The sequence below is a fragment of the Staurois parvus genome, unplaced genomic scaffold (assembly GCF_062004578.1).
Source record: "Staurois parvus isolate SC_StPar_1 unplaced genomic scaffold, SC_StPar_1.0 ptg000382l, whole genome shotgun sequence".
NCBI lineage: Eukaryota > Metazoa > Chordata > Amphibia > Anura > Ranidae > Staurois > Staurois parvus.
This window is the reverse complement of record NW_028318178.1, coordinates 478959-494631: the sequence shown is the minus strand read 5'-3', so window position 1 is coordinate 494631 and position 15673 is coordinate 478959. Positions and strand designations below refer to the sequence as shown.

The following is a 15673-nucleotide window of genomic DNA, read 5'->3' as shown; positions in this document are numbered from 1 at the left end:
ACTATATACACACAGTTGTACAGTATACACAATCAGGGGCGGACTGACAACTCATGGGGCCCCTGTGTCCTGGCCCAAACTCAAAAAAGCCTATGAAAAAGGTACCAGGGGCATCTCATGGGGCCCCCTACTGACCCCGGGTCCTCGGGCAGTGCCAGAGTTTCCAAATGGTCAGTCCGCCCCTGTACACAGTTGTATTTGAGCTGTTTATAAACCAAAGGGATTCTTGATACTGTATGTAGCCACACTTAAATCTCAATAAGTATCCACCTTGTAAGAGTTATTTAGCCAGCACACTCTGTGGTGGTATTTGCCAAGGGGAAAGACTGCCACAGAAAATAATAATAATGATAAACTTATGCTATTATTAATAATAACAATAATTTAATAATGCTATTAATTATTTTATAATAATGATGAGGATAATAATAACAATTAATAGAATGGTAATTATTATTATCAGTAATAACATATTTTGATGATGATATGCCTCCTCTCAGGGTGAGCTGATTATTGGTAGGTTGTTGGGTATATGTCAGTTATAGAGAATTATACATTTTTATTATTTTTATTTATAATAACAAAAAATATCAACAAAAAAATAATAATAATAACTTTATAATAATGATTATGTTGATATTATTAAGCATAATTAACATGATGATGATGACTATAAGTAATAATAATAACAATAATAAATGATTGTGATGATGATAATGGTGAATATATTTTATATGCCTATATATTAACAATAGGTAGGTTGTTGGGTATATGTCAGTTGTGGAGACTTATACATGTTATTCATAATAATAATAATAATAATAATAATAATAATAATAATAATAACTGTATAATAATGATTATGTTGATATTATTAAGCATAATTAACATGCTGATGATGATGATTATAAGTAATAATAATAAATGATTGTGATGATGATAATGGTGAATATATTTTATATGCCTATATATTAACAATAGTTAGGTTGTTGGGTAATATGTCAATTGTGGAGACTTATACATGTTATTCATAATAATAATAATATTTTTTTTGATTGATGATGTTGATATCAATAAACATAATTGGCATGCTGATGATGATAGTGATGATTAGTAATACTATTAATAAATGATTGTGATGATGATGACATGCCTCCTCTCAGGATGAGAGGTGATAGGTTGTAAGGTATATGTCAATGTAGAGACGCACAAATGTCTGCTATTAATCATACTGGTCATCATCGTCATTTACTATCCTATGAACTTTAGTGGCAGGTTGTAGGTCTTCCCCGTTTCTATTACTATGTATACTGTGCTCCCTAGAAGTAGAAGCATACAATGGAGCAATGTGTTTCCATGATGTATACAGTAACGTATGAAGGCACACAGCTCGCTGTCAGAAGAATTCCAGGGATCACACAGGCAGTCGGTCAGCGATGAGTCTCGCACCTCTGATCGGTGAGATCTCTATGTGACCGCTCTCCGCTCTCCCTACAATAAGGTGTAATTGGGGTGTCCGTGGGAGGTGGGGGCGTGTCCTGTGGAGCTGTAAGGGCTGCGGTGACCTATAGGAGCAGCATATAGCAGAGAGGGGCGGGGCGGCAGCATCAGCGAGCATCCACTGACGCGTTTCCTAAAAGTCGGCAGTATAGTGTATAAGTGTCCCATGTGCGGAGGGCGCTCAGCCGGGTCCACACGGAGCTCTTCAGGACGCTGCATTGGCTGGCCGTGAGTCCAGATGCGGGTCCCCGGATGTTGGGTCGCCTCCCCCGTGATCTGGGTGATGTCCTCTTGTAGTAGGTGGCACAGGTGGCTGACCTGCCCGGGGTCAGAGTGCCCTCCTGCTGGGATGTGATCGGGGGCTCTGGAGACATGTGAAGAAGAGGTGTCATGGTGCTAACAGTCCCGAGCCTGGAGGGTCCCCTGTGACTGGCAGCATATGATGGGAGCATTCCTGCGGGGACTGTGACAGCCGGACTCCTTCTACATAAAGGGCCATTCCTGCTGCTGGGCTCTGATCGGCTCATTGATTGCTGAGTCCTCCTAGAAGGGGATCCATCGTCCCTGCCTCCCACCCACACATGCCTCGAACTGTCTCCTGATGTGATCTTCTACACCAGTAGTGGAAATGACAATAAGTGCCCCTTACATTGCTCTGGAGGTGATCATCGCAGTCCTGTCCATTGTGGGGAATGTCCTGGTCTGCTGGGCTGTGGCCATCAACAGCACTCTGAAAAATGCCACCAACTATTTCCTGGTCTCATTGGCCGTGGCTGATATAGCGGTGGGACTGCTCGCCATTCCATTCGCCATCACCATCAGCATCGGCTTCGAGACTGATTTCCACAGCTGCCTGTTCTTGGCCTGCTTTGTGCTGGTGCTGACCCAAAGTTCCATCTTCAGCCTGTTGGCTGTGGCTATAGACAGGTACCTGGCCATCAAGATTCCTCTCAGGTAGGTGAATTGTGGAGGGGCTCTGATGGGGTAGCTACTGCGTTCTTCATTATCTCTAGCTAAAGGTCCAATGTGATCTACTGAAGAAGGACATCTCCAACTCAATGTAGAATTGGGTATAGGGTGACTTGGACTCCCTCTGTGTAAGGTCCATGTCACCTACTGAAGAAGGACATCTCCGACTCAACGTAGGACTGGGGATAGGGTGACCTGGCATCCCTCTGTGTAAGGTCCATATCACTTACTGAAGAAGGGCAACTCCAACTCAACATAGAATTGAATATAGGGTGTTCTGGCATTCCTATGTGTAAGGTCCATGTCACCTACTGAAGAAGGGCATTTCCAACTCAACGTAAAATTGGGTACAGGGTGACCTGGCATCCCTGTGTGTGAGGTCCATGTCACCTACTGAAGAACGGCAATTCCAACTCAATGTAGAATAGGGTATAGGGTGACCAGGCATCCATCTGTATAAGGTCCATGTTACCTGTTGAAGAAAGACATTTCCAGCTCAACATAGAATTGGGTACAGGGTGACCTGGCATCCCTCTGTGTAAGGTCCATGTCACTTACTGAAGAAGGGCAACTCCAACTGAACGTAGAATTGAATATAGGGTGTTCTCGCATTCCTACGTGTAAGGTCGATGTTACTTACTGAAGAAGGAACAAAACAACATGGGGGTGCAGCGCTAAATAAATCTAATTAAAAGATACAGAACATATAATGGCTAAACGTAAACAAAGTGCCCATATAAAGTGACAAATATGCGTAGAATATGCATGCAGGGCACTTTTTTGTATACTCTACGCATATTTGTCACTTTATATGGGCACTTTGTTTATGTTTAGCCATTATATGTTCTGTATCTTTTAATAAGATTGATTTAATGCTGCACCCCCATGTTGTTTTGTATCTTACGAGGTATTTGATGGTTGCCTTGGTGTATCAGCTGCTAGTTGTTTTTGGCGCTCGCTTCTTTTCTATTTTTACTTACTGAAGAAGGGCATTTCCAGCTCAACGTAAAATTGGGTACAGGGTGACCTGGCATCCCTGTGTGTGAGGTCCATGTCATCTACTGAAGAAGGGCAACTCCAACTCAATGTAGAATAGGGTATAGGGTGACCTGTCATCCATCTGTATAAGGTCCATGTTACCTGTTGAAGAAAGGTATTTCCAACTCAACATAGATTTGGGTACAGGGTGACCTGGCATCCCTCTGTGTAAGGTCCGTGTCATCTACCGAAGAAGGGCATTTCCTACTCAACGTAGAATTGGGTATAGGGTGACCTGGCATTCCTCTGTGTATAGTCTATATTATTTACTGAAGAAGGGCTTTTCCAGCTCAGTGTAGAATTGGGTATAGAGTATAGAGTGACTAGGCAAACTTGTGTGTAGGGAAACATGTCACCTGTTGAAGAAGGGCATTTCCAACTCACTGTAGAATTAGGTACAGGGTGATGTAGCATCCATTTGTGTAAAGCACAGGTCATCTACTGAAGAAGGGCATTTCCAACTCAACATAGAATTGAGTATAGAGTGACCTGGCACCCCCCCCCCCCCCCATTTGTGCCACATAGTGTAGCATATATAGCACCAAAAATTTGGATAGTGCTTTAAATGTCATTGGCAGCAAAGATCCCTATCTCACATACATAGAGCAATTTGGAGAGGAGTTAATTAACTTGCCAGTATGTCTTTGGAGTACGGGAGGAAACCCATACAAGAGCTCCATGAAGATAGTGTACTGATTGGGATTCTTCAAGGCAGGTGTACTAACCTCTAAGCCACTGTGCTGCCCCAGTGGATGCAGGCAACCAACAAAATATACCAATCGATATAACCCAGTCAGGGTTATATAGACCCCTAGGGTTCCTCCTGAGGTTGCTTGGAGTAATTTGGATAGTGATCAGTAGCAAATTGGTTTCTTACTTATGCTGACCACCAATACAAGGGGTCAGTTTTCCGCTGGCAACCATTTTGAGGCTGGGTTCGCATTGATGCGGTGCAGAACTCGCACCACATCAGAATCGTACCGTATTAGAATCGCACCCCGTTCATGCAGACCACTGCGGGTGTGTATGTTAAGTTAACAACACCCCGAAATCGGTCTGCAAAACGCAGTGCAATGTGTAGAATCGAGTACCCATGCGATCCGATTCTAGTGCGGACCCAAAAAAGGGTCCTGCACCTTTTGGTGCAGGTGCGGTGCGATTTGAGCCATACAAAATGTATGGCACTAATTGCACCACACACGAATCGCATGTGATTTGCACGGGAATGTGGTTCAGTTCCTGTGCGAATCACATGCAATATATCACACCGTATGTATATGAACCAAGCCTAAAGGGGTCATTTCTATACTAAGCACAAAAGTTTGTGCACGCCACAGTTTTCACTGCTTTTTCTGTTATTATTTATTTAATTTCAGGACTAATACCGAAAACAGTTTGGCATTGGTTGCCCTGGATATGAAGTTCTCTAGGTTCGCCAAATTTTTTACTCCTTTTTATTGAAAATGTTCTATAATTGCTGATAACACTAATGTGTTGTTAGTTGTAGGTGTTTTTTTAGTAGGGGTTCCCTTAGGTTTGAAAAATAATTTAAGGGTTCCTCTGAGGTAAAAAGGTTAAGAAAGAAAGGAAGGCTGGTATGGTCTTGATAGAAACTGTTAGCAGTAGGGTGCCTTGGTGTTTTCAAACTTTTTTGCAAATGGAACTTGTTGGAATAACTTGCAAATGGTCAGCATAAAGGTGATTATACATGCGCTGTTCATCTGCAGATAAAAGTCCTGTTAGACCTAATATTTGGTTTACATTGGCTTCCCCAGCTTTCCATATTGTTCCGGCACAATCTGGTCAAAATGATAAGTGCATTGCCGCATGTATGTGCTTATCCAGAGAGTTTCATTTTGACCTGCAGTCTCAAAGTCTGGTGGTGTCAGAGAACTGGATTGTACAACTGTGACCACACACCTGTATGGCTAAATATGATTGTGCTGCTAAGGCTGGCCATACATTATACAATTTTCTTGAGATTTTTGTTTTAGATTTACCAAAAACCATATAATAGGAGGTCAAACCTAACAACACTTTCAATTGTATCCAATTAGGCAGGCTCTTGTACTACATAGTTGAAGGTAAATCTAAAGGAAATTGGGCAGAAATTGGACAGAAAATTGTATAGTGTATGGCCAGCCCAAGAGTCCAGTCAGACACTAAACCTTTATATATTGTCTAAGGTCATCCTAAAATGAGGCAACATCTGTCAGGGACTTAGTGAACTTCTGCTGGACAAATCTTAGAGATTTCATTTATTTTGCTACTCTCTATGTTAATAGTCTTTTCCAACCTGCAGCATGTCATACACCATCCTTGAACTTGTAGTTTCACAACAGCTCCAGTAAAATTAGCAAAAGACTGAATCCGAACAGGATTGGGCTTTGGGTTCCATTATGTTGCTGTCCCCTACACTGCGGCATCAGACAGGCACCCAATTCCATCTGCTTTCCCAACCAGTCATGTCCTTCAACCCTAAATATCTGTTCCATGGTATCCTATGTGGTGACCATATTGTCATCACTATCAGCAAACACTTCAACAATGGAAGTGATACAGAGCCAGCACAGAAAAACAGAGGCGTGAGCAAACACACGTAGACATAAACAATTTCTGCATATGTTCGCTGTGCCTTGTATGGATGCCATATACAGCTGGAATGTGGTAATATCCAATGTGAGGATTTATCATACACAGAATAGGAAATTGTGTGGTGATAAAGGGTCATCAGCTTAGCACATTAATGCTGGCAGTGCAAACATTACCGTATAGTGCACTAATCCCAGTGCCATTTATTTTACAATGCTGCACTAGAACCTTCAGGAATGATTTTCCTGTGTAAATCAGATAATTAATGGCAATGCTTGAAGTACAAACATCTACACTAATGATGCACAGTAAGCTTCAAAGTACACTTTAATCATCATGTAGAGATATAAATGCATTAAAGCAATGCTGAAGGGGCAGTCCACCCAAAAGTAATATTTCGTTTATAGTTTAAGCCTGGTAGAACGAGTCACCTCCTGGCCTCTCATATCTCTCAGGTGGGTGAGCTCTCCTACCATACTTCTTTCACACGCACCTTGGGCATTCCCCCGTAATATAAAATGAGTTGAAATTTCTGTACTGAGAGACAACCTCTTGTAATGGCTGTGGAAGTGTTCCAACCTAAAATACAAGCATGGAAATCTCACCAACAAATTTCCCAGAACATATTAGAAACTCTCAGGAGATTTAAATCTTTTAGCACCCACTAAACACTAAACAATGAGTTCTGGTTGAACTGACTCTTGAAGGAACCCAGACAAGATGGGGATCATTTAATACCAAACCGTCCTTCAATATCTTCTGTATGGTGGACCTACTCAAATACTGCATTGCATATATTTTGTAACATCTTATAACATGAACATAGTCCCAGGCCAAGTCATCAACTGTTACCAAACAATTCTGCAAGATATTGTAGTATGGTGGACCTGCACAAACGCCATGTCACTTGTATCTTATTATATGTACATAGTCCCAGACTATGTCATCATCTTTTACCAAACAATCCAAGATTTTCTAGTAGAGACCTGCTCAGACATTGTGTTATCTGGTGGTATGTGGTGGACCAAACACTGTGTCTTGTAGATGCACACAATCCCAGGCCATATCATCATGTGTTACCAAACAATCCTTCAAGATCTTCTAGTATGGTAGATCTTGTTATATGTGCATAGTCCCAGACTATGTCATTGTCGGATACCAAACAATCCTCCAAGACCTTCTAGTAGAGAGCTTGTTTTATAAGTAGAGACATTGTTTCATTTGTTTTATCTTATTATACTTTATGCACAAGTCCAAGAGGCTTTCTTCTTATTATATAATCTGGACCAATGGCCGTTTTTCAAGACAATGCAGTTCAGATGATCAATGTAAAAGTTACGTGTGACATCTGACATGTCAATATTATCTCTGGCAATCTCTTTAACCATGTAATATTTTCAGCTTATTAAACATGGTTCAATTTTTAGTATTGGCCAGCTAATATGTCTTTATTGTTTTTGCTTTGTTTACCCAACAAGTCCATCCCATGCTGTAGGTCCTATTGTTGCTGCCTGTTATCTGATCTCTTCCTCTGGTACCTCTCCAGAGATTGCTTCTCTTTCAGGGATTTTAAGCAATAAGAGCAGTACATGGACTAATAGTTTTCATCTGTGTTCAGGCTGTTTCCCGTAAACATTTCCGCATCAGTTTGCAACACAGAGTATTTATTTTGTGTAGTGGTGAAAAGAACAATAGAAACTTTATGGGATGGAAAATCTAACTTTATGGCTTAAGTACATTGCTATGAATGGAGGGACGCCAGTTCGTGCACAATTTGAGTCTAATGCATAGGGTATGATTTGGCAAGCTCACACTGTCAATGGGGATGAGAAATATTGGCTTTCTCTTTCTGACAAAATCATGCTTGCTTGTTTGTTCATCTCTGCGTACACATGTGTTGACAAGGGTGTGTATTTAAGCTGATCTGTGCTGAGGCTTATAATCTGGGTGAATATTTCTTGTAGAAGGCATTTATAAAATAGTAAAAATAGGATTTCAATGTAAAATGTAAAAATTCAATCAAGTATTTGTGAAAAGATGCAAAATGAATCAATACATTTATTAATGAACAGTTCTACCCAAAGTAGACAATTCAGCTTTTAGTTATTGCTGGCCAACTGAATCACAGGCTAGCTCCTTATATATGGCAAATAGAGAAAGCTAGGGAACCCATCTGCAAGGGGATGACTACTTCATTATGGCTCTGTAGGAAGCGTTAACAGGGAAATGTTGCTGATCAAGTCTTTGAGGGCTCATTCACACTATGTCAGCTGACTTGCATTGATTTGCATTGATCAACATAGGCTCAATGCATGGTTGTTTTCTATGTGTCCTGTTCACACCATACATGTGTGTTGGTGGATGCTGTGTAAAAATCATTCTGGGGTGCATAAGGGTGAACAAAGTTTTATTTTGTAATACTTCAATAAAGTTTTTTTAAAAAAGGTAATAAAGTAACAAAGAAAATCACACCAGCTCTACGTGACATACACCAGCGCATATGCATTTTACTGTGTGAACTGGTGTGCACAAGTTCTATAAAGGAAATCTTTTCTCATACAGTTATCACAAGAATAGGTGATCCCATTGGAAGATTTGCCCTCACCTTCCCTACAGTGACAGCTGTGAAATTTTGTATTCCAAAAAAAAATATTGTATAAAAAAAGGTAAAGTAAATGAAAACCATGAAATGGCACAAGGCAGGTTCGGATTTTCAGGGAGTTTTAATTATTTCTCTCTCTTAAGTCTCTAGTACCCATTAACGCTTGGCAATGCCTAGACTACACTTAAAAGGTTAGCTTTGAGTGTTTTAGTGACAAGGACAAGGAATCTATTTAAAAAAAAAAAAGAGTGCTTAGACGTGCAGTTGTTCAATAATTAGATATAATAGCATGATTGTCTGTAAGCAGAGATAACAAAGGTCATCAATTCTAACTCGTCTGCAAGAAAAAATATATATAAAGAGGCTTTTTCCCCTTTAGTAGTGTCTACTTGAATGTTACACTGTAATACAGAATTCATTCTGGCTTTTTTTATATATAGCACTCTTGATTCAGTGCCTAGGGATCAAAGAGAAAGGGGGTCAGCTCCAAATCTCAGCATTATATTTATTTCCTTATTTTTTCACTCTTTTCATAACACATAGCATTTTCCTTATTTGTTTCCCATTTCTTGCAATCCCTGGATTCTTTAATTAAAATTAGGCCAGCCATACACATTAAAAGAGAAGCGTGGACTTATTTTTTTTCCCCAATTATACATACCTAGGTGGATGTAGCCAGTCTGATGCTACATCTGTCCCCCCCCAGCTGTAATTCATCAATCCCATGATCGCTAATCACTGAGTTCACACAGCCGCTCTGAGCAGAGAGCGGTGACCGTCAGTCACCACTCTCTGCTCTGTCCCCCCACTACGATCACTGGAGCGCTGGGCTGTGGAGGGGGAGGGAGCGGCTGGCTCAGGCTTTCAGCAGCTTACTTAGAGACTGAGCCAGGTGCTGCTCCAGACTCTGGGGTGGATCCTGACTTTGAAGTCGGGATTCTTCCCCAGCCTGGACCAGCTGGGTGACACTGTTGACTGAGAACGAGTCACAGGAGTGCAGAACGAACTGCACTCCTGTGATCCACAATAGAAGTACAGCCAAAAGAGCTTTGGCTGTACTTCTCCTTTAAGAACACCAAAAGATACCCCCATCTATGTTATCCAGTTTAAATTAAGGAATCTCCCCTTCTGCCTATTATATTCTGACAGCCACTGCTCCCGCGACTGTCAAAATACCGGAACTATGACTGCATCTGATTGGTTGCAGTCACAGTTTGGCTGAGAATTTTCCACCCACCTCCTTAATTTTCAGATTGAAGTTTGTTGAGTTGGGTGGGGCCGACAGGGGCTACTCACAGTTCACATTTCAGTCCAAATGAGCTGCGTATGGGCAGCATTAGCAAGAGTAAGAGGAAAAGGGTGGAAGGGATTGTGAGAGGAGTTACAGGGCTCTATATAGTTCAGGAAGAATAGAACTAGAACTATGTTTCATTACTCTTGTGTGGTTATCTGTAGGCTTGAAATCTAGTTCTGCATACAAAGCAGACTCCAATAGATCATTCTAGTACTATTTTTTACTAAAATGATCACATGCAACAAGGAATGGATCTTCAAAGGTAACCAGTAGAGCCTTGGACAGCAGGATGCCCAATAGGACCCTACCACTTTCCTTCGTATTTATTTGGTAAAGCTTTGTTGCAGATGTGCTGTATGTGATGTTACATCCTGTGCCTTTTACAAATTGATTGAATACTTGTGAGCCACTAGAAGTTTTCTTACTTTTAAAGCAATTGATTCCGTGTGTAAAAATAATGAATAAGTGAACTACTAATTAATTAATTACGTGCTTAACTAAATATTAGATCGCCAGGTACTTATTACACCCTCTCCAGGTGTGTGGATGTTAGCTTTATATATCAATATTGTACCGCGCTCCAATGTATACAACTATGAGTGCTATAATAAATTATAAATGGCTTAAGTGTATCACCAATAATTCAATAATATTCTAAATCCATAATACTTAAATCCATAATTGATATAAATATATAAATAAATTAAAAAAGAATAAATTAATATTTTTAAATAAGTGCAAAAACCTAATAAAAAGTGAAAATATGAAATATGAAAAATAAAATTAAATGAAATGGAAAAAATGAGAAAAAATGAGAAAAAAAATTTTTTAGAATGGGAATGACAGTTCAGTTCATACGAATTGAGATGGTGTTGTGGTTCAATCTAATCTGCGTGGTAGGTCAATGTTCGTGGCATAAACCTCTCTCTCCTTCCTCCTCTCCTTTCTCCTCAATACAGCCTTCTCAATAAGGACTTTCTCCTCTAGCTGCTTGACTTAATCCATGCCTCTTAGCAAATACTTTGGAGTGTCTACTTTCCAAAAAGGTGTAATTTGGAGGGGTTGCTTTTACTATATCTTCAAATTGGCCACGAGGAGACAAGCGGTTTGATAGGTCACTCTCCTTGGCTTTCTTCAGAGCTTGTGCATCTCAATGTGCTGGCATCCATCTTCTTGATGGATGCCAGCACATTGAGATGCACAAGCTCTGAAGAAAGCCAAGGAGAGTGACCTATCAAACCGCTTGTCTCCTCGTGGCCAATTTGAAGATATAGTAAAAGCAACCCCTCCAAATTACACCTTTTTGGAAAGTAGACACTCCAAAGTATTTGCTAAGAGGCATGGATTAAGTCAAGCAGCTAGAGGAGAAAGTCCTTATTGAGAAGGCTGTATTGAGGAGAAAGGAGAGGAGGAAGGAGAGAGAGGTTTATGCCACGAACATTGACCTACCACGCAGATTAGATTGAACCACAACACCATCTCAATTCGTATGAACTGAACTGTCATTCCCATTCTAAAAAAATTTTTTTCTCATTTTTTCTCATTTTTTCCATTTCATTTAATTTTATTTTTCATATTTCATATTTTCACTTTTTATTAGGTTTTTGCACTTATTTAAAAATATTTATTCTTTTTTAATTTATTTATATATTTATATCAATTATGGATTTAAGTATTATGGATTTAGAATATTATTGAATTATTGGTGATACACTTAAGCCATTTATAATTTATTATAGCACTCATAGTTGTATACATTGGAGCGCGGTACAATATTGATATATAATCCTGTGCCTTTTACTTACGCTTCTTTTTGTGAGGATATATAATGGGTACAGCTAGGCAGCAAGTTTATATAGCCAATAATATATTGGTATTGATTGTTCTGCTTTGCTAAACAATGGCTGATTGGTTATTAGGGGTAACAGGGCACTGTGTAGACAGGCTTTTGATCATTTCAGATTTGCTTCCCTTCCTATAGGAATCTATGTGAATGCAAAACAGTTAGAGGGTTAGTTCACTTTTGTAATAAACTTGTCCATGTATTTAAGGGTCCCAGTACATTATAAAACATTGCTGAGGGTGTGAAAAAAAGCTTCTTTTCAATATCATATCTTTATACCACACAAGACCTCTCCCAAGCCTTTTGTGAGAAACTACTTGGTAGGTGCGCTCAGCCTGTGCTCAGCTGCTAGTGCAACAGAGGGGTAGAGATTGTACTGCACATGCATGGGTTTTGAATAGGCCAGATTTCTCGATCCTGTGAAGCTGAGGGCACGCACCCAACAGCTAAATGATTTTTCACTTGCACTGTGCATTAAAAAAAAAAAAAATGATTAAAGAGTAACTCCACTTTTTTTTTCTTCAGAAAAAAATAATCCCCTTTGGGTGATCTACTGTATGTACATTGCTAGGATTTCAACAAACTTTATTACAGATTCCGTTTTGTTCTTCTGAAGAAATAGCTGTCTGTTTGTCCGTGTCCATTTGCAGAGTGAATCTGTATGTATAACCTGTCTGCAGGGGCAGCTCACTATACAAATCTGACAATGCCAAATCAGACCGAACTCCCGTGCATGCGCAGGATGCAGGATGATGTCATCCCGCCTGGCCAATGAAAGAAGACAGCGATTAAGACCTGGAAGCCAGGCCACCCGTGGATGTCAGCAGCCGGGCAGGGAACTCCTGGATGCCTTATCGCTGGATCCAAGGTGAGTATATTTGTGCTTTAAGGCTTTTTTAAGTGAAAATCAGCAGTATAGTATTATAAAAACGGGTGTAAGATTTCACTTGAACTTTAATACAGAACTTAAATGAGCACCACAAACTGAAAACGCCATCAAGTTCAGCTTTACTATTCAAAACAAACTCGCCAATCCATCCATCCACCCACCCGTGTGTCCATGCTTTATTTTCTTGAGAAATCACTTTGAAAAACAGCCTACTAGCATTTCTAGGGCCAAGGCCATCTTCAGTAATGGCAGATTTACTTCCTGGAATCCATCTGCCTTTAAAGCATAACGCCAAGAAAATGTTTTTTCTCCCATGCAGTGGGGCTGTGCCTGCACTGCATGAGCAAACTGCTCATTTTGTATAGGGGCATACCGAAAGGCTATACTTACCCAATCCTTTAAAGCTCTGAAAAACCGTGCTCCCCCTCGTCATGCGGTGGACTGTTCCTGCCGTCCTCACGTCCAGAGCCGGTCTATGGGTGTGATGATGTCAAGAATAGTCCAGTCACAAGTCCGTTAGCATGCAGAGGGGCAAGAGTGGTGGAGACGGGTCTTGTGCTTGGCAGATCGGCGTATTAGGTAAGCACATCTCTGTTCTGAAATCCCCTAGACAAAAATGAGCTGTTAACCCATGCAGTGCGGGCACAGCCCCACTGCGTGAGAGAAAAACATTTTCTCTCTTTAAAGTGGTAGTAAAGTCTTGCTAATTATTTTTTAAAATGTGCCCACCATGCAGGTTTAGGTCATAATGTATTAGTATGCACTGCATGCTAGTACATTATGACATATGTACCTACAAACGGAGCTCTCCCAGGTCCCCAGAGCTTACATCTTCTCCCGGTCCTCTTTCTGGGTTTCCTATCTTCAGCCACTTGAATGGCTGGGCTGAGGTGACATCACTTCTGCGTATACGTACTGGAGTCACATCGCCATGGCACAGGGATCGGGTTGTGAATGTGTTCTGAGATGCGCATGTGCGGCTCAGATCACATTTCCCGCTGACAGGCAGGGGGGACATTTATGACAGAAGCAGGGGCGGACTGACAACTCATTGGGCCCCCAGGCAATAGGGGATCATGGGGCCCCTGTGTCCTTGCCCAAACTCAAAAAAGCCTATGAAAAAGGTACCAGCGGCATCTCATGGAACCCTCTACTGACCCCGGGCCCTTGGGCAGTGCCCGAGTTTCCAAATGGTCAGTCCGCCCCTGGACAGAAGAGACCTCTATGGTCTCTTCTGCTATAAAATCTCTGCCTGTCAGTGGTTTTTAGGATTCAGGACTTTGCTACTACTGTAAAGCCCCTCCTCCAGATGAGAAAAATGCCCATGAAGACTCCAGGGATGTATGACATCATTTTGGCCTCGACCAGAAACCAGGAAACAACTGAAAACAAAAAAAAACAACAACTTTCAAACAAGTATATATGATATATCTTCCTGTCTATTTACTAATACTAGTTTCGTAAGGATTAAAAATAGTTAATGTTGATTAAAAGAGTGAAATTCTGCTTTGACTCTTATCTTTCATATCTTATTTCTAAGGGCTCATTTACATTGCAGCTGCTAAACTCACATTCAGGAGCTGTTCAGCGTTTTTTTCAGCAGCCCCTGAACTCTCCCTAATGTTTTCCTATGTGTCCATGTACACTATGTCCTTTACAGGCAGTTGAGTTTACAGTTGTTCTTTTGAACGCACCAAACTTGCGTTCAGGAGTAGATTTTACTGGTGTTTCAAATGCTTGTAAACGCGGTTAACCGCGTTTATAAGCGTTTGTGTTTAGAAGCGTTTTGTAACTGTTCCATATCCAGATGTTGTCCAGAGCCTTTTTTCATCATCATAAAGGCATGCAAAGTGTTTTCCATGTTTTTTAATGGGCCTAGTACACCAGCACAGTCAGTTCCAGGTTTCATGTGAAGGAAACGCGCTGCATTATGATCATGATGGATCCATAGTAAATACAACCAGAAAATATAGGTAATCTCAACACATACTGCTCTCTCTGCTTCTGCTCTCTAGATATCTCTCAAAATGTTTGAAATATTTAATTATTTACTATATTTACTATATTTCAGTGCATTCTGGACATTTGGGAGGGTCTCCTGAGGTTATCTTTTAAAAACGCTTCTAAACACAAATGTGCATAAACACGGTATGCAAATGCGTCTAAACTGACGTTTTTTAACCTACTTTTTCCAGCAGTCAGTTTCCATCGTTCAGAAGAGTTTTCCAAATGCCCCGCATACATGAGCCCTAAATGTTATATCTGTGTTTTCATTCACCACAAGCAAGTCTTTCATTTTCCGTTTCAGTCTCTATAAATATAGCAGTCGTTTTCTTCTGGTATCTGCTGTCACCACAGTGTGATCACATGCTGTCACGGCAGAAACAGTAAATCATTCTAAAATCTCCCCTGTATTACAATCCAGTTATGAAAATTGTATTGTATACTCCTAGAGACAAAGCCAAAATGGAGCATATACTGGCTCGTCCCCTCTGTAATCGTTGTGTAGAAGTTTTGTCATATGTAAATACTGTGTGTTTTCATTTCTTAAGGCTTATTGTTATCAATTTGTTCCTTTATATATTGGCTGACAATGCATACATTGTGTTGCTGTATGATTGAAATGATATCTATGGTAGTATAGAAAAACAAGGGAAGTGTTCTAGTCTAAGAAGCAGAATGGAAGACATATAATAACCCATCCACAGGTGGAGGAGAACACAGATTAGACCTCACCAATGGGGTGAGGAAGAGCAAAAAGAGATATATAAGAGAAGACACATGGCTTGGTTGAAGTAAAGTACACATAACCTTTAATGAATAATAATGCAATAGTAGAGAGAGAAGCAGTTGACCATGAGCCTATGGAGAAGACCTAGAAGGAATGTTGGTAGAAGGCTGGATCCCAAGTTAAATATAATCAGGTGTGTTCACCAGTTTCAAGAG

General features: G+C 40.5%; 1 protein-coding gene across 1 annotated transcript in view; it reads left to right on the top strand.

Annotated features, from left to right (window-relative positions):
- The first annotated feature begins 1664 nt into the window (after nucleotides 1–1664).
- ADORA2B (adenosine A2b receptor) overlaps nucleotides 1665–15673 on the top strand; it is a 121693-nt gene continuing 107684 nt past the window's right edge. The window contains exon 1 of the mRNA XM_089685733.1: nucleotides 1665–2454. Coding sequence (XP_089541859.1) covers nucleotides 2129–2454 — 326 coding nt within the window. The 5' untranslated portion in view covers nucleotides 1665–2128. The remainder of the gene's footprint in view (nucleotides 2455–15673) is intronic.